At 42.3% G+C, this 24,334-nt stretch overlaps 1 protein-coding gene across 2 annotated transcripts in view; it reads left to right on the forward strand.

The window, feature by feature from the left end:
• The window catches only part of TMEM135 (transmembrane protein 135), a 342,691-nt gene that overhangs the window by 284,546 nt on the left and 33,811 nt on the right, over nucleotides 1-24,334 (forward strand). Inside the window, exons 8-11 of one of the 2 annotated variants that reach the window (XM_033948491.1) lie at nucleotides 1,708-1,854; nucleotides 7,190-7,259; nucleotides 14,015-14,182; nucleotides 20,537-20,600. In XM_033948491.1, the coding sequence (XP_033804382.1) occupies nucleotides 1,708-1,854; nucleotides 7,190-7,259; nucleotides 14,015-14,182; nucleotides 20,537-20,600 (449 nt within the window). The remainder of the gene's footprint in view (nucleotides 1-1,707; nucleotides 1,855-7,189; nucleotides 7,260-14,014; nucleotides 14,183-20,536; nucleotides 20,601-24,334) is intronic. The other variant, XM_033948492.1, reaches the window with a different exon arrangement.

A 24,334-nucleotide genomic window follows, 5' to 3' on the forward strand; every position in this document is an offset into this window, starting at 1 on the left:
GCATCTATTTCCCTCCCTTCCTCTCTCCCAAGTCCATGCCTTCTGTGTCCAAAAACCCATTCCCTCCCCCACCTCAGCATCTATTTCCCTCCCTTCCTCTCTCCCAAGTCCATGCCTTCTGTGTCCAAAAACCCATTCCCTCCCCCACCTCAGCATCTATTTCCCTCCCTTCCTCTCTCCCAAGTCCATGCCTTCTGTGTCCAAAAACCCATTCCCTTCCCCACCTCAGCATCTATTTCCCTCCCTTCCTCTCTCCCAAGTCCATGCCTTCTGTGTACAAAAACCCATTCCCTCCCCCACCTCAGCATCTATTTCCCTCCCTTCCTCTCTCCCAAGTCCATGCCTTCTGTGTCCAAAAACCCATTCCCTCCCCCACCTCAGCATCTATTTCCCTCCTTTCCTCTCTCCCAAGTTCATGCCTTGTGTCCAAAACGCACTCCCTCCCCCTTTTGTGTTCCCCGTTTGCCTCCCAGCCCATCTTAGCAACTTTCTCAGCAAAATGTAGCTCGAGCCGCGTAGGCTTGTCTTCTATTTCCTGCCTGTCCCGCCGCGCACACATAGCCGACCAGAAATCTTCCCCGACGTCAGCGCTGACGTCGGGGGGCGGGCTTTGCTTAAGCCCTCCCTCCGACGTCAGCACTGACGTCGGGGAAGATTTCCGATCGGCTGTGTGAGCGGCAGGGCAGTTGGAGTAGAAGACGAGCCTCGTGGCTCGAGTTATATTTAACCCCGCGGGTCCCCCATCGTCCCCGTTCAGCTCTCTCTCCTGTGCACCCCCTGGTAGTACTGCCCTGATGGCGGCCCTGCGCGTGCCAGCTGCAAGGCCTTCGCGTGCCACAGTTGGCACGCGTGCCATAGGTTTGCCATCGCTGTACTAGGAGATCTACCATTTTTTTGGTTATAGCACCCCAGCTCTGGAACAACTTACCAATTTTCTTACGTGATGAATCCTCATTAAAAAAATTCAAAAGCTCTTTCAAAAGTTTCTTGTGTAAGGATGCAATTAAGATATAGATAGGATAATTCGTCTATCGTTAATGCTTATGCTCTAATACCTAATTTTAATCAGACCTTATGTATAGGTCAAAATCTTCTTTACCTTCTCGTCTAGGCTTATCTATGCTTTCATGATTATTCTTTGTTACCCTCCATATGTTTTTTTCCCTAAATGTTTCTTTATTTTCTTTAAAGATTATAGTTCACCCCCCTCTCTTTTTGTATTGGTAATTATTTGTACATATGTACTGTATGTTTATTTGTATAAAATTGTTTTATTTTGTCTCCTATTTTTAAATTGTCATATGCATTGAAGTATTTGACATTGCGTGTACAACAAATTTTTAATAAACTTGAAACTTGATAGACCTTTGGTCTGACCCAGTAAGGTTGTTCTTATGTTCTTAAGCTATTTAATCTCTCTTTATAAGGGAGGTGTACCATCCCCTGTATCATTTTTGTTGCCCTTCTTTGAATCTTTTCTAATTGTATCCTTTTTGAGAAGGTGGCCACGTTGCCTGCAGATAGCTCACTATGGCCCTGCCAGTGACCTATCACAGAGACATTATAATCTAATTTTTGTTCTTCATTTTCAGATCATCACTGCCATCTCCCTTGTACTTCATACCTTTTGATTAAACCTAAAATTAATTTTTTAATCCTAAAACTAATTTATCTCCTATTGTTTTATTTATTTATTTTTGTCTTTAGATTCATTGTTGGAAAAGAAGAAATCCCCTCACATTCCTCTTTACAAGAAGTAATATATCCAAAGGTAGAAAAACAGCTTAAAAACCATGATGGAGCATCAAGGAAAAGGAATATAGTTTCTTTCACAAAGAAGCTTATAGATATAGCGTGAGTATTTAAGCTTATATGTTGTGGTTTAAGTGACACAAGAATTGTTCAGAAATAAAGGCTGGTATGAGAATACAGAATCACTTGATCTGTGAGAAATGAGTTTTCAGTCCATATCTCAATAAAATCCCTGTCACAGTTGATCTGACATTGTAGTTGAAGAAGCTTTTTCTGGTGCCACCTGTATCATTCTGATCTCCTACTATTCAACGTCTGTTCAAAAAGTTCCAGGACTGATTTTATAAAAAATTATTAAACAATCTTAGAACTTATTCCATTGGCTTCCCTCCCCTACTTATACACTTTTCCCAACTTCGATTCCACTTCTTGAAACAGTCCTTAAACGCATCTTCAGGAATTGCCAAAAGTTGCTATATCGAATTTTGCTTTATGTCTTCAATGGTATGGAATCGCTTTCCTTTCAGTGTGAATTTAAGTTCAGGAAACAAGAAGTCAGCAGGGGCCAAGTCAAGAGATTAAGGTGGCTGGGGAAGAACTGTCATTGCGATTTTTGCACAAAATTCGCAAATTTTTATGGCAGCATGAGCGAGCATGTTCTCGTGATACAGGAGTTATGACTGCTCCCTCCAAAGTCCGGGCTGCTTCCTCCTGATTCTCTCACGGAGTCATTTCAACACTTTCAGATAGTAATTTTAGTTGACAGTTTGTCCTTGTGACAGAAATTCATAGTGAACAACACCGCGACCGTCAAAAATAAATCTGTTAACATTACTTTGACATTGGACCAAACTTGCCATGCTTTTTTCGGTCTTGGCGATGTTTTGGTTCTCCATTGAGACGATTGAGCTTTGGTTTCCACATCATAACTGTAGACCCAGGTCTCATCACCAGTTATCACTTTATCAAGAAATGTTTTGTCTTCATTTGCCTGCTCAAGAAGATTCTAACAGATCATGATACGGTTGTTCTTCTGGCCGTCGGTCATCAACTGTGGAACAAACTTTGCCGCAACGCAAGACACCACAACATCTCTGTTAGAATGTTGTGGCATGAACCAATGGAGATGTTGTATTCCTCTGCCATTTCTCTTAACAGTTAATTGCCGATTAGCGTGCATAAGAACCCTCACTTGATCAACATAATCATCATCAGTTGACTTTGGTCTTCCACTGATTCACGACCACTTTTGAAGCATGAATATCATTCAAAATACCTTCCATGACTCATGAAATATTCCCCATAAGTCGCTTTCAACATTTTATAAGTTTCTGTAGTGGTTTTACCCAATTTAAAACAGAACTTCACGCTGTAGTGCTTCTCATTGAGGTCGCACATGATGAAAAATAGCCGATCACGAAAACACACTTTCACAAAAACTGCTGTAGCTTGGAGACAAAAACAGATATCAACAAACAGAAAAAGATTACTTGGTTTCAAGCTACTCAAAACCGCCTAGCGTGACTCAAATTAACTTCCCATTGGCGCTCAATTCAAACTGTCCTGGAACTTTTTGAACAGACCTTGTACATTACTAAAGGTGAATGGAGACCCTCATTTCCAGTTCTGTCACAGTAGTGCTTCTTCAAAAGACAGAAAATATATAGAATGGAATATATTGAAGAGCACTTTGTTGTTTTGGATTAAGGTCAGTTTTATGTGTATATGCAAACTTAACTTTGTGCATACACATATTTCAATAGTATGAAATGGGGACAAAATGTATATAGAGAAAAATCAGCAATCCTAAGAAAGGGGAAAACGTGACAACAGAAAATTTGCCTCCAAATGGTAAATGCAACTGAGTGATAAATATGCTGCTGTACCTGAGGACTGGAGAAGTGACCTTGGAAACTAGAAACATAGAAAGATGACGGCAGAAAGGGGCCATAGCCCATCAAGTCTGCCCACTCTATTATCCCTCCCCAAACTACCCTCCAAAGGGTCACGCACAGGTGGCATCACCTCTACACTACCCTCGTAGAGATCCGACATGGGCATCCCATTTTTTCTTAAAATCTTGTATGCTGCTGGCCACGATCACCTGCTCCGGGAGATCGTTTCAATGGTCTCCCACTCTTTCTGTGAAGAAGTACTTCCTGGTATCCCCATGAAATTTCCCGCCCCTGATTTTCAGTGGATGTCCTCTTGTGGCCGAGGGACCTTTGAGAAAGAAAATGTCGTCTTCCATCTCTATGCGACCAGTGATGTACTTAAATGTCTCAATCATGTCTCCCCCTCTCCCTGCGCTCCTCGAGAGAGTATAGCCGCAATTTATGCAGCCTGTCCTCGTATGAGAAATCTTTGAGCCCCAAGATCATCCTGGTGGCCATGCGCTGAACCGACTCAGCAGGCCCTTAGCATAGTAAATGATGGCAGATAAAGACCAACGTGGCCCATCTAGTCTGCACAGAAAGGTAGCTAGGGTTGTACTTGTGACTCCCATGTGTGCTCCCCCTCTTCTCGATGCACTATACTCTCCCACCCTTGCCTCTTTTTAGTAGTAGTCGTTTTTAAAGTGTGAAAGTTATTCAGGTTTTACTTTGTGTAGAAATGCTCAATAATTTTATTCCCTCTTTATGTTGTATAAGGAGTTATAAACTGCTTTCATTTGAGTCCTAGATAAGGAAGCGTATCAAGTTCTAAGAACAACAATGTTTATCTCACTTTTTTTTTTTAATATTAACACTGTTTTAGATCCATTGTCTAGAATTTCTAGAGCGTTGCTAACAAATTGACTTAGAATGGTTTCTGGACTATGATTAATGCAGAATCCAGCCTGTTTGGGGTGTAAAACATTTGATTTATCTTTAAATGGAGAAACTTGGTTAAGAACAATCTATTCTGTGATCTTACTTGGAAGACATAGGTTAGAAATTGGCCTGTAGTTTTCTGGATTGTCAAATTCTAATCAGGATGATTTAAGAATTGAAGTAATCATGTTGCCATGCTGTGGGAATGATCCTTGATCAAAGCTATGATCGATCATTTGCAACAAAAAAAGCAGAAGACTAAAGCTTTAGGAACTGGATCATGTAATTTATATGTGTTGTCTATATTGTATATTCTTGTACAATAACCTCTGGAAGCTTCACGATAGGGTAATCAATCTCTCAGCCTCGAACTGCAGGGAAACTGAAAACCAAACTCCAGCTCCTCCCCCTTTGGTCATCTCCTGTCACTCACCTCTGGAATGCCAGTCTAATTTCCTGCAGCCTTAGCTGCAGAGTGTTTATCGCTACTGCTTGTGATTAATTTTAAAATTTCCAAATACTTGCTTTTGGCATTGTGTGCCTCGACAAGATAAACACTGGGCACACTCTCTATATTTACTGCAGTGCAGTGTACTTAGTTCACATTCATTTTTTTCCCTTTAATATTCAGTAAACGTAAAACTTACCTCACTTTACTGAAAGGGTGCCTAAGTATTTCAACCATAGAATGGTTCTGTGCACCCATAAGTTCCTTCCCAAATTAATGTTAGTCTTCCATATTATAAAAATATGGTTTTGTCGGGGAACTCCTTAGTGTTCTATTGGTATGAAATTGCCTTGTTGCATAATTTAGCAAAACCTTCTTACAGCTGGAAGGTTTTTTTGTACCTTGAGCATTTTTATTGACACAGTTTGCTTTTCATCATGCCTGCGATTTTGTACTTTACATTTAATTAGGAGAGGTTTTTTTTGCCGATGTAAGCATTTCAAAATTCATAGCTGCACAGAACAGGGCATCTGAGGATTTTTCCTCCATTTTTTTGATAAGAATAATCTGTGTGTGATTATTCCTGATTCAGGTTCTAAAAACCGCGAATAACATATAAAAAGTTATTTGCGGTTTTTCCATATTCACGCCTATGGTCCGCCCGCATCCCCCGCGAATACGGAGGGAGAAGTATAACAGAAAGCCGGTGTATCAAATCCCATCCCCTTTCCTCTATGCCCAATGCTGTGGGTCAACTGTATTTGTATCTTTCCACAAATAATCTAGTTTAGGGAAGAGGAGAACTACAATATGTACCGTGGAAGTGGAATGGGGCCATTTAGCACGGCCCTTTAAGAGTTGCCCTTTCATGGCGGGACTGTTCAGTACCATCCTTCATGCTGGATTGAGGTGGAGTGCTGATGTGGGTGGGAGGGAACATTGCTGAATCGAGGTAGAGTGCTGGGTGTAGGGGGTATTACCTGATTGAGGTAAGGGGTTGTGGGGCTATGTTCCCCCCACCATATGCACCATGGACAAGTGCTGATGGGAGGGTATGGTGGGGCATCGCTCCCCCACCACATTGTCCATGAGAAATGCTAGATCAACATGCTGGATCGGGGGATGTGGGGAGCATTGCCCCCCTCCTACTATTTGCACCACAGATGAGTGGTACATGTGCAACTTGCTGCATCGGGGGAGTGCTGATGCTGGAGCCCTTAGCCACGCTATTTGTCTATTTTCATTAGTGATTCAATATTGGGTGGCATCTCTCCCTTTTTGGAATTCCATCTTAACCAGTCAATCCTGCTGCTAATATCCTTTCCTACACCTCATGTCCACAAAGGTAAAATCACACTGTACTCTTTAGATTGGAAGAGAGCCTTGACCTTATGTCTGAGGTGGACTAAACCCCATAGAAAGTCCACTCAAGATTTTGAGCCTAACAAGATGAGGGCTGCCATTGGCCAACTCAAGCTTTCCAATATGGCTAGCAGACTGCATTCCCTTTGTGGCCAGGAAGTTTCTGTTGTTCCCACAAGGAATTCAGTTTGCTCCTGGATTATAAATTTATCATGTTCAACCTCCATCAGCTGGTTCTAGTAGTGACGGTCCCTGAGAACTGGGAAAGAGATGGTTTGTGCTCCTAAATTGCAACCTCTTAGGTCAGCATTGTAGTTTCCTGCAGTACAGCAGCAATCTAATCTAATCTTCTATTTGTGCGTAGCACATACCTAAAATGGCTTTAGGCGGCATAAAGAGAGGAAGAGGGGAGGGGGAGAAGGAGGAAGTGGAAGTGGAAGTAGAGAGGGAAAGAGGAAAGGAGAGAGAGGGGAGATCAAGTGTCGAAAAGATGGGCCTCAAATACTCCTCTGTTGTTGGCCTGATCCTTCTTCCTGCTACAATTCTTGTTCCAGTGTACTAGGGGCTGTTGTTACTGCTGCTGACAAACTTGTGAAACAGCAAGACTGATCTGCATTTACTGAGTAGAGCGTAGAATCTGCTGCTAATAATTGGCCCATTCCTTTGTGGATAGAATTAATTTTCTGTGACCCTTGTTATGAACAGTATTGACGTTGAAATAGTTATCAAAGATGTAGGTGATACCTTTGGGCTGTCTTCTCTCCCAAATCGTTTCAGAAAAGGTTAAATAGATGCTATCCGTTTTTCTTTTCAGATGTAGACATGGACCAAGACATAGATGTTGTAAGCATTATGAAGATAATTGCATTTCTTATTGCATTAAAGTAAGTGTCAAAAATCTCAGTATGATAAGAATTGACATTGTTTTATGAGAAACAGTAAATTATCAGCTTACGGAAAGGCAGGATATCAGAAATGTTAATTATAATTCCCATGTTCTGGCAATTAAACTCTTTACATCCTTGATCCCTTGTAAATCGCTCCCTGGGCTCTTATTACATTGGAATTGTCACTAATCATTGTTGTTTAAAGCTTTATTGTGCATACGAGTTACAGTTTCCTAAAATAAAAAAGCTACTGCACTTAGACATCAGACTTAATTATAGCATTCTCAACTTAATGCTTTAGAAAGCAGGAAGAAAGAGTGTAATGAGTTAGTCTGCCAAAATAAAATTAGTACTGGGAGTTACACTAGATCGTTATTTAACCCTTGAAAATCATATTGACTTACTAGTCAAAAAATACTTTTTCGTGTTGTGGAAGCTCCTTTCCATCAAAAAAAATTTGATTTAACATCTTTCAGACTTTCTCCCACAAATTCGCTGCTTCCATACTTTCTCCCACAAAATTGCTGCTTCCCTGCTTCCCAGTGTGCACTGAGAAAAACGCTGCTTCTCAGCATCCATAGAGAGAAAGGTTTCTTCACAGTATGCATGGAGAAAATTGCTGGGAATCGCTGCTTGCCTGCTATTAGCCCTAAATTCTTTTTGAATAGCTGGGAATCGCTGCTTGCCTGGTCCAAGCCCTTAATTCTTTGGGAATCGCTGCTTGCTCTGAGATTATGACTGTACAGGTATTATTGTATAATAAAAATTTGCGAATTTCAATAGCAGTAATAGTGGCTTATTTCAAAAACCACAAAAAAACAGTAGAAATAATAAAAACGATGACGTTCTCTAAAAACCATGAATAACATATAAAAATTTATTTGTGGTTTTTCCATATTCACACCGATGGTCCGCCTTCATCCCCTGAAAATTTAGAGGGAGAAGTGTAACTACAGAAAGCCGGTGTATCAAATCCCATCCCCTTTCCTCTATGCCCAATGCTGTGGGTCAACTGCATTTGTATCCTTTCCACAAATAATCTCGTTTAGGGAAGAGGAGAACTGCAATATGTACCGTGGAAGTGGAATGGGACCATCCAGCATGGCCCTTTAAGAGTTGTCCTTTCATGGTGGGACTGTTCAGTGCCATCCTTCATGCTGGACTGAAGTGGAGTGCTGATGTGGGTGGGAGGGAGCATTGCTGAATCGAGGTGGAGTCCTGGATCGGGGGGTGTAGGGGGTATTACCTGATTGAGGTAAGGGGGTGTGGGGTTATTCCCTCCCCCCATATGCACCATGGACAAGTGCTGATAGGAGGATATGGTGGGGCATTGCTCCCCCACCACATTGTCCGTGAGATATGCTAGATCAACATGCTGGATCGGTGGATGTGGGGGGCATTGCCCCCCCCTACTGTTTGTACCACAGATGAGTACTACATGTGCTACATGCTGCATCAGGGGATGCTTATGGGGGGGGGGACCATCGCATACTACATGCTGCATTGGGGGAGTATGGATGCTGGAGCCCTTGGCCATGCTGAACAGTCCCGCGATGAAAGGGCCCTTGCTCAACTGGTGGCTCTTAAAGGCGTCAGTGAAAGGGCTGGGCTGAACTGGAGGCTCTTAAAAGGCCGCAATATATTGTCCTAGACCCCAGTGGAAGGACAAGAGCCTATGAAGATTGTATGCACAGAATTGAAGGTTTGTGTGTAATCACTAGTATATAAAGCAAAGTACCTTATTCATATCGGAGACAAAAGATCTGGATGAAGAACAGAACCCTTGACCTGCAGAAATGTTTCTGAGCCTACCCAGAGCAAAACTTGAGAGTCTCTTCAGAAGAAAACAGTTTTGACAAAACCAGCATAGTCCTTCAAGAATCGTTGTACTAAGCCATTTTTGGAATTTGTGCTGGGTCTTGAGACAGGGAGTGATTGTATGTGATGATCTTAAGTGGCCAAACAGGTTGAAAAGGTGACAGTGAAAGCTAGAAGGATGCTAAGTTGCATAGGGAGAGATATGGCCAATAGGAAAAAGAAGGTATTGATGCCCCTGTATAAGACTTTGATGAGACCTCATTTAGAATATTGTGTACAATTCTGGAAGCCACACCATCAAAAAGATATAAAAAGGATGGAGTTGGTCCAGAGGAAGGCTACTAAAATGGTATGTGGTCTTCAACATAAGGTGTACGGGGATAGACTTAAAGATCTCAATCTGTACTGTATACTTTGGAGGAAAGGCGGGAGAGGGGAGATATGATAGAGATGTTTAAATACCTACGTAATGTAAATGTGCATGAGTCGAGTCTCTTTAATTTGAAAGGAAACTCTGCAATGAGCGGGCATAGGATGAAGTTAAGAGGTGATAGGCTCCAGAGTAATCTAAGGAAATACTTTTTTTACAGTAAGAGTGGTAGATGCATGGAACATTCTCCCAGAAGAGGTGGTGGAGACCGAGACAGAGGCTGTGTCTGAATTCAAAAGGGCCTGGGATAGGCACGTGGGATCTCTCGGAGAGAGAAAGAGATAATGGTTACTGTGGATGGGCCATTTGGACTTTATCTGCCATCATGTTTCTATGTTTCTAGTGTGTGGCTAGCATATTAGTCGAGATGGAGCTGTGTGCACTAAACAGTGGAGGTGCAGCTCACATTCTCACTGCTGACAAATAAACCTATTGGTGAACTACCCTCTTTCTGAAAAATGAAGATTTTGAGGATACAGGCACCTTTTGTGAAATTGATATAAATCTGCTGTGTTTGCCACTTGGTTTTGACTTTCTGGAAGTAAATGGCTCCAATTGCTTTGTGGCTGAGGAAAGCTAAGTTCCACATTTGTGCTGCTTCATGGTGAAAGCACAAGGACTTTCTTGTTTGTTGACATAAAACATTGTCACTTGATTGTCCGTTTCAGATAGTTATTTGCCTCCAAAGAAGATGGCGCAAACACCGGGAGTAAAATGTTTCTTTGAAATGTTCTCTGAGCGAGACAAACACAAAGGTGAGCTCAATAGGCTGTGATGGATAAGTACTCTTGAAGATCAAAGGCAAGCTCTTTGACCAGATAGTCACTGGAGTACAGCTTGAGTTGAACGCAAAGTGGATGACCAAACGTTGAACAACAGGGACTGATGTCACTGAAATTAAGGTCTCATTATGGCTTTCCTATTTTGAGATAAGCAGAATGTACCACCTGCACTATGGAGGCAGTATGGCCTGACATCTGTAAACAGGTTCTGGCTGTGACCCGCTGGGTGAATTATCACCATTTAGATGCAGTTCAACAACAGAGAGTAATTCTATAATGTGAAAGTCTCTGTTTAGGTGCCACAATATACCATCTATGCTCTATTTATATTGATCAGATCTGCCTGAGAAGATGGATGATACAGAGCCAATGACGCTCTCTTTGAAAGGTTTTACATGAGATCATTGGGGCCATAGTTTAAAGCAAATGACTTGCGTGTTTCAATTCTATTGCATGTCTTGTGCTGCCTACAGTTTTTGGGAATCTTGTCGACAATAAACGCTCCATTGGTGTGTGAGGGCAGGAAGATTTTAATGCTGACTGATCTCTGGAGTGTGGAAAGGAAAATTCCCTGGCAATGAGAGATCAGCAAAAAGAGCTGTTATCCCACAATGATGCCGGGCATGCTGAACATGAGAAAAGGGATGTGCTTATGCCTTTTCATTTATAACTCAGGTGAATTCTGACCAGGTACAGAAGGAATTTTCCTGTCCCCGGAGGAGACATGATTGAAACGTTCAAGATAATGAAGGGAATAGACTTAGTAGATAAAGACAGGTTGTTCACCTTCTCCAAGGTAGGGAGAACGAAAGGGCGTTCTCTAAAGTTAAAAGGAGATAGATTCCGTACAAACGTAAGGAAGTTCTTTTTCACCCAGAGAGTGCTGGAAAACTGGAACGCTCTTCCGGAGGCTGTTATGGTGGGAAAACACCCTCCGGGGATTCAAGACAAAGTTAGACAAGCTCCTGCTAAACCGGAACGTACGCAGGTGAGGCTAGACTCAGTTGGGGCTCAGGTCCTTGACCTGGTGACCGCCGCAGGAGAGGACTGCTGGGCATGATAGACCACTGATCTGACCCAGCAGTAGCAATTCTTATGTTCTTATATCCTAGTTGGGTTTGAACTCTAGTTTCCTTGTTCCTGCTATAACCATTAGGTTGGTCTTTCACTCCATTGCTGAAATTTGATTCTGTGAGAAACACAATAATAGAGTCCATGAATGACTGACCTTTCCTACCTAAGTAGAAATGTCTGCCCTACTACTGTAGAAGACGTGAAGTGGAATTCAGATGGGGATTGAGTTTCTTCGGAATAAGGTTGCATATTTTTTAAGTAGGTTTGAGCGTGTAATCTTTGTCAGACAATTTAGCAAATAATACAGATATAGATAACAATCACTGTGGAAAGAGCTAGTGGTGCTTGAACTCTAATCTTCAATTTGGTGACCATGTAGCAACAGAAGGTAAAAGTAACAGTACAGATCCTATGCCTGAAGAAAAGCAATGGCAGGTGGCATTGGCAAGTCCCATTGGGCTACTGAAGTGTTTTTTGTTTTCGAGACTTCACCAAGCCAGGTCTTTACTCTGCTTGTCATTTCAACTGGCTAAAAAGGACTGTTAAAGGCAGAATACTTGCATACAAGCTTAAAACTTATGAATGAAAAATGAAGATGGCTAAGGATTAATGAATGCGGCAACAAGCATTTTGCGGTCTTCTGCTTGAATAGATTGACGAGAATTTGGAGTTTGGGCTGCTTGTTGAGCTATGTTAAAAGGTTGTATGCCTATGACCAGAATAATCTTGCCAATGTTAATCTGCTGAATGGTTCAGTTTGTCGCTGTCCTCCTTATGTAAATTTCTGATATATGCGAGGAACTAATGGAGGACCATTGCCAAGGTTCCTAATAGGAACATGAGAATAAGTGAGTCACTGTCTATGTCAGGATACTGAAGTACAGTGTTTCTCAAGCTAGTCCGGGTTTCAAGATATCTACAATGAATATGCATAAAGGAGATATGCATTCAGTGGAGGCTGTGCATGCAAATAGTTCTCTTGTGTATTAATTGTGGATATACTGAATACCTGACTGGCAAGGACTGACTTAGAAAACACTGCTCTAGAGTGTAAGGTGATTGGCACAGTGGCCATTCCCCCCTATAAGTTGTAATTTTAGGAAAGCATACAGAGACTTGAAGGGGGAATGCTCTGGCCATGGTTTTGTTGGACTTTAACATTGTATGTCATATTTCTTATTTTGCAGAGAAAATACAGTTCGTCAAAACTTTCAATGTTAGTATTTATCACCTACTCCCAGGCACATATGTCAGCTAACTGCTAGTTTGAAGGAGCTATTTAAGGGGGAATTAGGTATATTGTGGTTTCCAAAGGAGCATAGAAGAGCAAATACAGTGGTACCTTGGTTTAAGAGCATAAGTCGTTCCAGAAGCATGCTCTTAAACCAAAACACTCGTATATCAAAGCAACTTTCCCCATAGAAGATAATGGAAACTTGAACAATTCGTTCCACTAAACCCCCCCCCCGAGGCTGCCGGCGCTGCTCCGTCACCCCCTCCCCCCCCGCTCTAACCAGCATCGCACCCCCCAAACCGGCATCACAGCCCTCCCCCCCCCGCGAACGCCCCCCGTGAGAACCGCAAAGCACCCCCGTGCTGAAAGCGGCATCCGCCCGCCTTTCCTCCCAAGCACTTGATCCTTACCCCTTCTGCTCGTTGTAAGTGTGAATGCGAGCTCCCGCCTCTTGCCTGGGCTGGGCCTTGAGAACGAGATCTCCAAGAGAACGAGAGCCAGAAGGCCTTGAGCATGAGCAGATGCTCAAGGCCCAGCCCAGGCAAGAGGCGGGAGCTCGCATTCACACTTACAACGAGCAGAAGGGGTAAGGACCAAGTGCTTGGGAGGAAGGGCGGGCGGATGCCGCTTTCAGCACGGAGGTGCTTTGTGGTTCTCGCAGGGGAGCGTTCGCGGGGGGGGGGGGGGGTTTGCGATGCCGGTTCGGGGGGGTGCGATGCCGGTTAGAGCGGGGGGGAGGTGCTCGTACACCAGAACATGCTCGGTTTGCGAGGCAAAAGTTTGCTGAGTGTTTTGCTCGTCTTGCAAAACACTCACAAACTGGGTTACTCGCAAACCGAGGTTCCACTGTAAATTATTTTTTAGAGTTTGGTAATGTAATTGGCTTCCATTGGATGGGTGGGTGGGAGAGAGGAGGAAGGGTTTGCATTAGAGTTTAAGGTACTTGTAGGTATCTTTCTGATTATTTGATGGGGGTGGGGGAAATAATTGTTCATTAATATAGTTTAATATGCATTTCTTGTAATATGTATTTTGAAATTGTTTGCACAATATTAGTTTGGAAAATTAATAAAGATTAAAAAAAAAAAAAAAAAAAGCTTCCATTTGATGCACTATTTTGTAAAATCTTATATTTACACATTTAAATGCCAGCACTTAAATGTAGAATAAGCTTAAGATATTAAACAGAAATGCAGACAGAGGCGGTAGTTTCTTCTCACTACCACCCCAGTTAGTTTAATGATAATTGGGTATCCAGGCAAAAATGCCAAAATCAGTTTTTAGATGAAAAAAATTTAAACCATCCTGTAACAGGTCTGATTTTATTAAATCTGTGTCTAATTTGCATGCTATGCTTTGTAAACTGGAATCTATGCATAATATGTAAATGAGGTAACCTGTTTTTCTTTTTAAGGGTTTTATTAGGATGTTTAGTGTGGGTTATCTGATCCAGTGCTGCCTCCGAATCCCATCAACATTCAGGCATCTGTTTACAAAACCTTCTCGGTTGTTATCTCTCTTTTACAACAAAGAAAACTTCCAGCTTGGTGCTTTTTTGGGATCTTTTGTCAGTATTTACAAGGTATGTTTTGGTATTGGGGTTTGTTTGTTTTTTGTTTAACTATTTGTAATGAACATATGCAGCAATTGAAAGAAATCAGGAGGAGGTAATAAAGAAGCAATTAAGGGGGAAAAAAAAGAAAAACACACACTACCAACTGATTCTTAATTGCACAAAAATAAAGTTAGCTAACAAGGTCAGAATGTTACTGAATAGATCCGTATCGATAAAAATATCTGATCATTTCAGAAGCAGATGAAGATATTCCTAATCACTTAAGCAGGAAACAATTTAATCAATTCAGGGTTTTTGTTTTTTTTTTTTTGGGGGGGGGGAGTTTGTTAAGAAAAAAATTGGATACCTTATTTGGGTCCCGATAAATAAACTCCACGTAAGTAGACCCTGCAGCAACTTCTGGGTCTTCTGTTGAGGACCTTTCCACTTAAGGTGAGGGGGGGGACTCTTTCCAAAATTGTCAGTTGGGGGCTCCTATTTTAACATGCAAGGATGATGTAGCTTAAAACTCTACACCAGTTTTCAAAACTACTATATTTATTCTAAATTCTAAAATAGTGTTCATCGCAGCTAAGTAGCTTTTAAAACATTAATTCTGGATGAAAATGTATGCATTTTACTTTAAAGAGCTCATTTTAGAAAAAAAATATAAACATTCAATCCTGGTCTATTTCTTTCTCTTTTTTTTTTTTTTTTTTTACCAAAATATTTTATTGAATTTAAATCATTACAATTTAATCATAAAATGATGATAAAAAACTAATACAATTTAGTAATTATAATAATAGAATTGTAAAATAAGCTAAATAACAGGGTTGTTTTATAAGAAATATTTTTATGAGTGAACTAAACATACACAGCGCTGATAAATTAAACAAAACATACATGAAACAAAGATGAAGCTTTAGTCGTGGTTTGTTTCAAAGATAAATGTCAGTAAGAAATTAGTTGTTGCCTTTTATTCAAGAACAAGACAAGTCCAGATAAAAATTTCCCAAACCACTAGAAAACAGAAAATCAGTAGAAAGAAGAGAAACATTTAGGGGGCAGTTCTCTAATGGGTGCCAAAAATTGAACGCCAAGTTACAGCAAGCGAATTCTGTAACAACATCTGAGCACCCAGATTCCATTATAGAATACTAGAGTATGTTGACATGCTAACGTTTAGACCAGTGTTTTTCAACCTTTTTACACCTATGGACCGGCAGAAAAAAAAGAATTATTCTGTGGACCGGCATCGGTCCGTGGACCGGTGGTTGAAGAACACAGGGCTAAGTCGTGGGCCAGACCTCGCTCATCTCTACCCCAGACACCGCCCCCATAATAGTACTAATTGCACCTTGCACATCCCGTGCCTCATCTGGAAGCCTTCCCTCCGAGAGAAGGCTTCCGGTTCAGGCGCATGATGCCTGTAGGAGCCACTGCGCATGGCTTTGTGCACTGACTCAGTTAGGAAGAGGGAGCTGGCTCGAAGATAATGCCGCATCGATTGTACCGTGGACCAGCAGTTGAAGAACACTGTTTTGGGCCTGATGCATGTGCTGGCCCTGTGGACCGGTAGGAAATTTCTGTGGACCGGCACTGGTCCATGGACCGGTGGTTAAAGAACACTGGTTTAGACGACTCATTTATGCCATGTCAATAGTAGGATCAAATGCGCACACCTGCATATGGCACCTTAACATATAACTTTCTGTAAGTTATGCACATAAATGTGAGACCCACCCTTCTGCTTCTCCTCGTGTACGTTCCCTTGCATTTACATGCCAAGAATTGAATGCTAAAGTTGCAGAATGCCACTTAGGCCCTGATTCTGTAAACAGTGTCCAAAGCGTAGGCGCTGAGGAATGTGGCACATAGCACATATCAATCTTAAATTAGGCTTTTTTTTAAATAGAATTGTGCCTACCAGCATCTAAGGTAGGCGTCTGTAGGTGTTCGAACCTTAGATGTACACTTCTCCCTCCGTATTCGCTGTGATAGGGGATTAACAGACCCGCAAATACAGAAAAAACGCAAATAACTTTTTCATATGTTATTCACTTTTTTCTATTAAAAACTATCGTGAATATGGTGGAAACCACGAATAGCATGGTGGGAGACTTGGCCTGTACACGGTGAAGAAAGTGCTGGGCGTCGGCGATTTTTCTCTGTAAACGCTTAGAATCAGCAATTTCTCTATGTAAGCTGGCATAATTGGGGGGGGGAGGAGCCAGCAAGCTGAAAACCATGAATAATCATAACAACGATTGCTGAAACCGCGAATACGGAGGGAAAAGTGTACCCTATTTATGCCAGGGTTTTTGGGGCTTAAATGCAGGTGCATAAGTTCACTTTAGGCGCCTACATGCAAAACATACCCACAATCTGTCCCCTAACCAAGCGCTTACCTGAAAGTGGTAGGCACATAGGGGCAAATTCTATAAGAAGCGCCCAAAAGTTAGGCGCCGAAATAGGCACCGTTTAGCGCGTTTCAAGCACAGTTGGTGGCTGTTTAGTGAATCACGCCAAGCGGCACCTATTTTTGGAAGCGCCCAATAAATAGGCCAGCTCTAGGCACAACTAAAAGTTAGGCCGCCATGCGAGCGCTTAAGCACGCTTAAGAGCGGCGATTCTGTAATAAGGCGCCTAACACGAAGCCACGCCCACGCCTAACATGCATAGCGCCTAGTTTTTTGAAAGCCGCCTAAATTTTTAGAGGCGCCTTGTTGCAGAATCGCTCTTTCTTGATAGGCGCCTAGGTTTCAATGAGTGCTGATTGAAAAGCTTAATTGAGCTCGTTAATCAATTTACATGGGCGCTTATCTAGTTGGGCACCTCCAAAATAGTTGCCTAACATTAGGCGCCGGTTACAGAATCTGGGCCATAGCTCCCAGCTAGTACTTGTACGCACAACTGTAACAGTTCTAGTATTTTATAATTTTAGCATGCAAATAGTACTTAAATTTAAAGTTATACAATGAGGGAAAATATAGATGGAAGCATTTCCTCTGGTAAGGATAGGCAATCGAACAAAGTAGATTCTGAAAAATAAAATATATTCCACAAGTGGTCAGTAAAGCGGATCTTTCGGTGACGGGACTAAATCGCGCGAGACAACGGCGCGCCGACAACTGAGCGCAAGGTTGACGGCGTGCCGAAGAAAAGCACTATTTTAAAGGGCTCCGACGGGGGTGTGTGGGGGGAACCCCCACACTTTACTTAACAGACATTGCGCTGGCGTTGTGGGGGGGTTGGGGGGTTGTAACCCCCCACATTATACTAAAAACGGAACTTTTTCCCTAAAAAAACAGGCAAAAAGTTTGGTTTCAAGTATAATGAGGGGGGGTTACAACCCCCCAAACCCCCCACAACGCCAGCGCGATGTCTGTTAAGTAAAATAGGGGGGTTCCCCACCAACACCCCCCCGTCAGAACCCTTTAAAATAGTGCTTTTCTTTGGCGCGCCGTCAACCTTGCGCTCAGTTGTCTGTGCTCAGTTGTTGGCGCACTGTTGTCTCGCGCGATTTTGTCTGTGAACCGGATCTTTCATTTTAGAATTGGATACGGTCGACAAGGAGAGAAAGATTAGCAGAAAGGTGTCATACAGACTTTTCTGCCTTTCAAAGATCTCTGAATTTGGCTTAAATGTTGTCTCTTAAATCACAGATGAAGTGATGAATCAAGAAAATTAATAGGTCAGCGAAACACAAAGGAAATGATTTTGGGTAAATGCTAGTAATTGACAGAGCAACACCTGGAATCAGCATTCAGTGGGAGCTAACCAGGCTGCTGACCAGCCCCTGGTTAAATAGTCTACTGACTCTTAAATCTCTTCTTTATGAAACTCCCGCCTTCATTTATAGATTATTCATTCCCCACCCTCCAACAAGATTACTTAGGTCAAACGACCAACATTTATTAATTGTTCCCTCTCTCAAAAACATTAACACACGGCGGCAATTCATCTTTTCTGTCACAGCCCCGCAAACATGGAAGTCCCTCCCCTCCCCCGTCCCCCTCCTCTCCCCCCTACTTCTCTCCTTGCTGTTCGGAACTCTATGATCAATTTGATATGTAACCACTTGTAACTACTCTCTCTTTGCTGTTTGCAACTCTATGATCAATTTGATTTGTAACCACTTGTAATCTCTGTCTAACTAATGTGAACCGCCTAGAACTCTTCGGGGTATGGCGGTATACAAAAATAAAGTTATTATTATTATTATTTATTTAAAGGAAGAACGGAATCTAGATAGATTCAAGAGCAAGTTAAAATGCTTTCTTTTTAAAGATGCATTTGACAGCTAGAAAGCTAGATTAGGAGCCTCAATTGAATCCTATTTCCCAACTTATTTGAAGCCCACCGCTCTCACCCTTCCTATTGGTTTTTTCCCACTTATATTCTTATTTTCTATCAACAACTTGTATTTCTTTCCCCATTTTTTCCTTTTGTTTAGTATGTTTTGTCAGGTTAGTCTTATTCGTTTGTTTTGTTTTGTAATTTTACTGTTTGTACATCGCTTAGAATTTTGAATAAGCGATTCATCAAATTTATAATAAATTTGAAACTAAATATTCAGCAGCATTTAACCAGAATTTGCCACTGAATATCATTATGGCACTGTGCAGGTTTTCCAACAACGAATAATTGGGAAAACAGTTCTCAAACGTGGGTAAATCCAAAAAGCCAAAATAGGTCAATTTACAAAAAAGATCGCCCAATATGTTAATTATTATGATTTAAGTAAAGAAGTAAGAAGTGCTCAGAACCATTATGGTAGAGAAACCACAACCGGGAACTTACCCCTAAATGTGCCTTCTGTGAATGTATCACTCTTTCAAACTCTATCTTATAAATGAATAATACGTTTTGAATAGATTCTTCACTTAGCTCAAGATGGGTCGAATAAAGGTCACAGGTTCTACTTCCTCAGAGAACCCGTTCAAAACTACAAAATTTCACCATGTGGTCTAACGTCTCCTACAGAACAAGAAAGTATCATAAATACATGTTCAAAAGATCTATTATATAACCTAATATCACAGTTGCAGCGCTACTGAAGGGAACCTTATGTCCTTCTAAAAACAGCTGAGTTGCATGAGCGAACCACAGGCCATTGAAAGGTCATTGTCCAGATAGGATGTATTATGAAGGATTTTACCACATTGCCAAAAAAGAAACTGATGCAACCTGAGTTCAAGACTACAGACCGGTAAATGATTGCAGCAAGGTTTTGGGATCCCTCGGCTAAGTTTCAGATGTTTCACATCGAGCGACTTCCCACCATTAGTGATTTACTGCTTAGAACAGGGCACGATTTCTCCAGTGATCAAACATCCTTTATTAGAAATGTGCATTCTTGTGCGCCAGAACCAGGATGTTCTTTACGTGCTGCTTTTCTTTGCTTACCTGGTGAAACTAGAAGCTGGACTGCAGATTTTATGCCATAGCTTTCTATTTCCCTTCATTGAACTGTTTGGGATTTTATGAATTTACAATTTTGTTGATGTTTAGTGAAATTAAAGCAAAGCTGAAGCTCCAACCCAAGTAAAGGAAAGGGGGAGTGGCCTAGTGGTCAGAGCAGCTGCCTCAGCACCCTAAGGTTGTGAGTAGAGAATGACACGGTGACAAAATTCATCACCGTTCCCGTCCCCGCGTATAACCGCAGGAAATAATCTCGTCATTTTCTAGTGTCTGTTTCGACCTCGGTCCTTCTACACCACCATTCTTCAAAGCAAAGCTTGCGGGTCAGTGGCTGTGCTTATGTGAGCCAAGGATAATGAGGCCATTGTGACATCACTGATGAGGTTGGCTCTTAGGCACTGGTGGAATGAGGCATTATGACATCACAATATCTGCTCTGGATACCAGAGACTGTCATTCTGTAGTACCTATTTCAACCTCAGTCCTTCTACACCAGCATTCTTCAAAGCAAAGCTTGTGGGTCAGTGGTTGTGGCCATTCATACTCTGATTCTTCCCTCTCTCCTTAAAGAATGACATGAAGATAGTTTCTCGCGGTTATCCGCGGGGACGGGAACGGTGATGAATTTTGTCACCGTGTCATTCTCTAGTTGTGAGTTCAATTCCCACAGTTGCTCCTTGTGACTCTGTTTAGGTCACTTAATACTTCATTGCCACAGGTATAAAACAAGTCCCCATCTAAAATTGCTTTGATTGTGTAAACCACACAGAATAAGCAGTATATCAAGTCCCATCCTCGCCTACTAACCCTAAAAGTCCATCAATTTATGACTCAGTTGCATTAGTTGTCATTTGGCAGTAGATATTTTGAACATGGTGTGCATTTGCCAACAATTCTAAATAGCCAACCGTAGGAAAAATAAAACTTATTGTTGCCACCTCCATGCTCCTGCAGGGTACAAGCTGTTTGCTGCGCTGGGTACGAAACTTAGATGATGAGCTCCATGCCATTATAGCTGGTAAGTCATTAGCAAGTACTTCCTATGCAAACAGGATACGATTCCTTATGGATGGTTAAGCACATCAACGTGCGAGTTTGCTTGCAGAAAACATTCATCGTTTTCTTCTCTCCGCCCCCTTTTCTCTCTGGGCAGTGCTCCTCTCCTCAGTCTTAACTTCTGCAAGTGAGTTAAGAAAATGTCTTTTCATCTGTACTAGATTTTTTTATTTTGGGGATCTAATCCGATATTTTTTCAAGGCTTTCCTGTGCTAAGAGGTTCCCAGTAGTCCTGTGACAGCTCTGCCTGGGAGAAGGGCCAGATATTGAGGTCTGTAGCCAGGAGGGCCACACTTTTAAAAAGAACACCTGTTTGGGACTTGCTGACCCCTGCAGAGTCAGGCACTTGAGCACATATTGATTTGACAGCGCGACTGGCTGGGCGGCTTAGCAGAGGTCTGCTGCACCCCCCCCCCCCCCCTTCTTGAAGAATCGTGTAGGAATGTGAGGGGTTGAGGGTTTCAGGTTTTTGGAACCTGAATAAAAGGCAGCCCAAAGAGACAAGTCTCTGGAGCTACCCTTGGTTGCTTAAGTCAGAAATCCCTTCTCCATTTCCATTGCAGTGAGAAGCTGATACAGGCACAGCACATGGCAGATCTGTGAGTATAGCTCATTACTGTCTATGGGAAAATCGGGGTGGGTCTGAATTCAGCAAAAGTAGTGTCCCAAGGGTACCTCACCTCTAAAATGCTATTTTCAATAATTGTGATCTTTTGGTTTTACGGGCCATTTTTTGGTGCTAAAATGCTGCCGTGGTGGCCATCTTGGATTTTCTGAATTTATTTCAAAAATTGTCTCCTGCCTATCTGCATCCATGCAGAGCACACTGTTAGCACATTGGTTGCCTCAGAGGGACTCTCTCCAGTCGCATTTAGCCTGGACGACAGAAGTGCTTCAGAGTCTTCAGTTATCCAGAGGCATCCCTCTTCGCATATCATCTTGGGTGATCCTGATGACAGATGACAGTCTTTACAGCTGGGATATCACTGCAAAAGTCATCCAGTACAAGGGCATTGATTGTCCTCAAAGAAAACATGGTCTTTCAACAGATTAGAGTTGAGAGCCATCGGTTGGCTGTGGCTGAAAGGTGAAGCAGTTAGGGTCTTCTCCAACAATGCCACAGTCGTGGTGTAAATCAACAGACAAGGGGGAAACATCAGTGTTCCGCTGCAGGTGGACGCCCTATTGCTGTTTCACTGGGCAGAAGCCCATCTGCAGACCATCAGTGGCTCATGTAGCAGGAGTAGACAATATCCAGACTGATTATCTCAGCTGCTGGACCCTAGATCCAGGGGAATGGTCCTTGTCCCAGAGAGCATTCAACTACATTGTGAAATACTTGGGGTGGCCATCATTCAATCTTATGGCTTCAGCAGACAACAAGAAAGCTCCTCGTTTCTTTAGTTGAAGGTCAGAGCTAGGAAGCATCAGTATAGATGCTCTAGTACAACCTTGGCCAGTAAACGGGCTCCTTTATGTGTTCCCATCATAGCTGATGATAGGCTGGGTCCTTTGCAGGATGGCAACCTATCGAGGATTGGTAATCCTGGTGGCCCCAGATTGGCCACGTCATCCTTGGTACATAGATCTACTCCAGTTGTAGCGAGACAGTTGTCTCAGACTACCAGTGCACCAGGTTCTTCTGTCCCAGGGGCCCATAGTGCTAGAAAATCTGGAGCACTTTAGGCTTACAGCATGGCTGTTGAGCATTCAGCCTTAGCACGAATGGGATAGAGATATGGTTATCACAATGTTTCTACAATTGAAGAAGCCAGCAACTGTAGTGGCCTATGCAAAAGTGTGGAAACTTTTTCAGCTCTGGTGTAAAGAGAAGCAGTTAGATCCCTTACAGGCTCCCATTTCTGAAGTCTCGTCCATTCTGCAGGAAGGTCTAGAGAAGGACCTGGCGGTAGAATCTCTCAAGGTTCAAATATCCAGTCTTTCACATTACAGAGCTCGAGTGGTCAGAAGGTCTTTGGCCTCTCATCCAGATGTGTTCAGATTCTTGAAGAGAGCTCTCAGGCTACGCCCTCCAGTGTGGCAGCTGGTCCCTATGTGGAATCTCAGCATTGTGTTACAGGCCCTTTCTAAAGCATCATATGAGCCTCTGTCAGAGGTGTCTATCATGAATCTAACTGTAAAGACAGGTTTTTTAATCGCAATTACTTAGACGAGGAGAGTGTCAGAACTGCAAGTGTTAACTTGCAGAGAGCCTTTCCTCAGATTCACAGAAGCAGGGGAGTCTTTACACAACATGCCTTCCTTTCTACCAAAGGTAGTTTTGGCTTTTTATGTCAACCAGGAAGTGCGGTTTCCTGCTTTTCAGCCCATGGGGGAAAAGAAACAGGACAAAGTATTGAAGTTGCTGGAAATCAGAAGAGTTCTTCTGCATTATCTTGAGGTGACAAATGAGTTCCACCTGTCAGATCACCTATTTGTCTTGAACAGTGCTAGCCACTGGAGCAGACCAGCCTCTAAAGCTTCTATTTCCTGATGGATCTGCATGGCTATTTCCTCTGCTTACATTAGCTGTGGAAAGCAGCCTCCATTTGCTGTGAAAGCTCACTCTACCAGATGTGTGGCATTTTCCTGGGCAGAGTCCAGGGCAGTGCCGTTTGACCACATTTGTAGGGTAGCCATATGGTCTACCCTTCATACCTTTACAAAATTTTACAGAGTGGGTGTGGCAGCACAAATGGATGAGACTTTTGGATACTCTGTGCTGGTCATAGGCTCATCTGTCCCACCCTAGACTCAAGAGACTTCTCTGGTACATCCCATCCATAAGGAATTGTATGCTGTTTGCACAGGAAGGATTGATTAGGTTCTTAACTTGATAATCCTCTTTCCTGTAGAACACCATATGATTCCTTATGGCCTGCCCTGTCAGATGTCTGTTATACCTGTGGAGATGATTTTTGTTTCGCCAATGTTCTTTGTTGCCCTGTTGGGTGGTTGTTTATTAACTCTTAGATACTACTTCAGAGCAGATCAAATTTATCTGGATTGGGGAGTTCCCCAAGCCTCTCCTCTTGTTTTCATTTGATCTCCTAGGAGTTATCACTTGCTTTGGTATGGACTGAGGAGAGGAGGCACTGCCCAGAGAGACAAGTGGGCAGAGAGAAAAGTTGATTGAATGTCTTCTGCAAGCAACTTGTGAGTTGAGGTTCTTAACCATCCATAAGGAATCGTATGTTGTTCTCCAGGAAAGAGGATTATCAAGGTAAGAACCTAATCCTTCTTTATTCAGAATTTGCAACTAACTGGAATTTTTCTTTCACAGATTTGTTTTGTTAACTAAGAGGCCCTTTTACTAAAGCTTAGGATGAGCTAACAGAATTAGTGCACGCTAACTGCTAAGAATCCTATGGGCTATTTAGTGCATGTTAAGCTTTATTGAAAAGGCTGCTAAGGTAGCAACAAAAAAGATTGTAGACTCAAATAGCATTCCAGCAATGAGATGCCTTTCTATTTTGAAATTATTCCTTACCATTTTGTTAATGAATAGTTAAAATGCACAATGTAATAATTATTCTTCAAGGACATGCGGACATAATATTTTCACATGATGATGACGTCATCCACAGGGCCTTGTGTGGACACTGCCATATCTTTGAGGCAGTGCCCCCCATCGCACACGCACAGGTGCCTTCCCATACGATGCTTGGATGTGGAATCAGCATTCTATCATTTTAC

This window comes from Geotrypetes seraphini, chromosome 6 (assembly GCF_902459505.1).
Source record: "Geotrypetes seraphini chromosome 6, aGeoSer1.1, whole genome shotgun sequence".
NCBI lineage: Eukaryota > Metazoa > Chordata > Amphibia > Gymnophiona > Dermophiidae > Geotrypetes > Geotrypetes seraphini.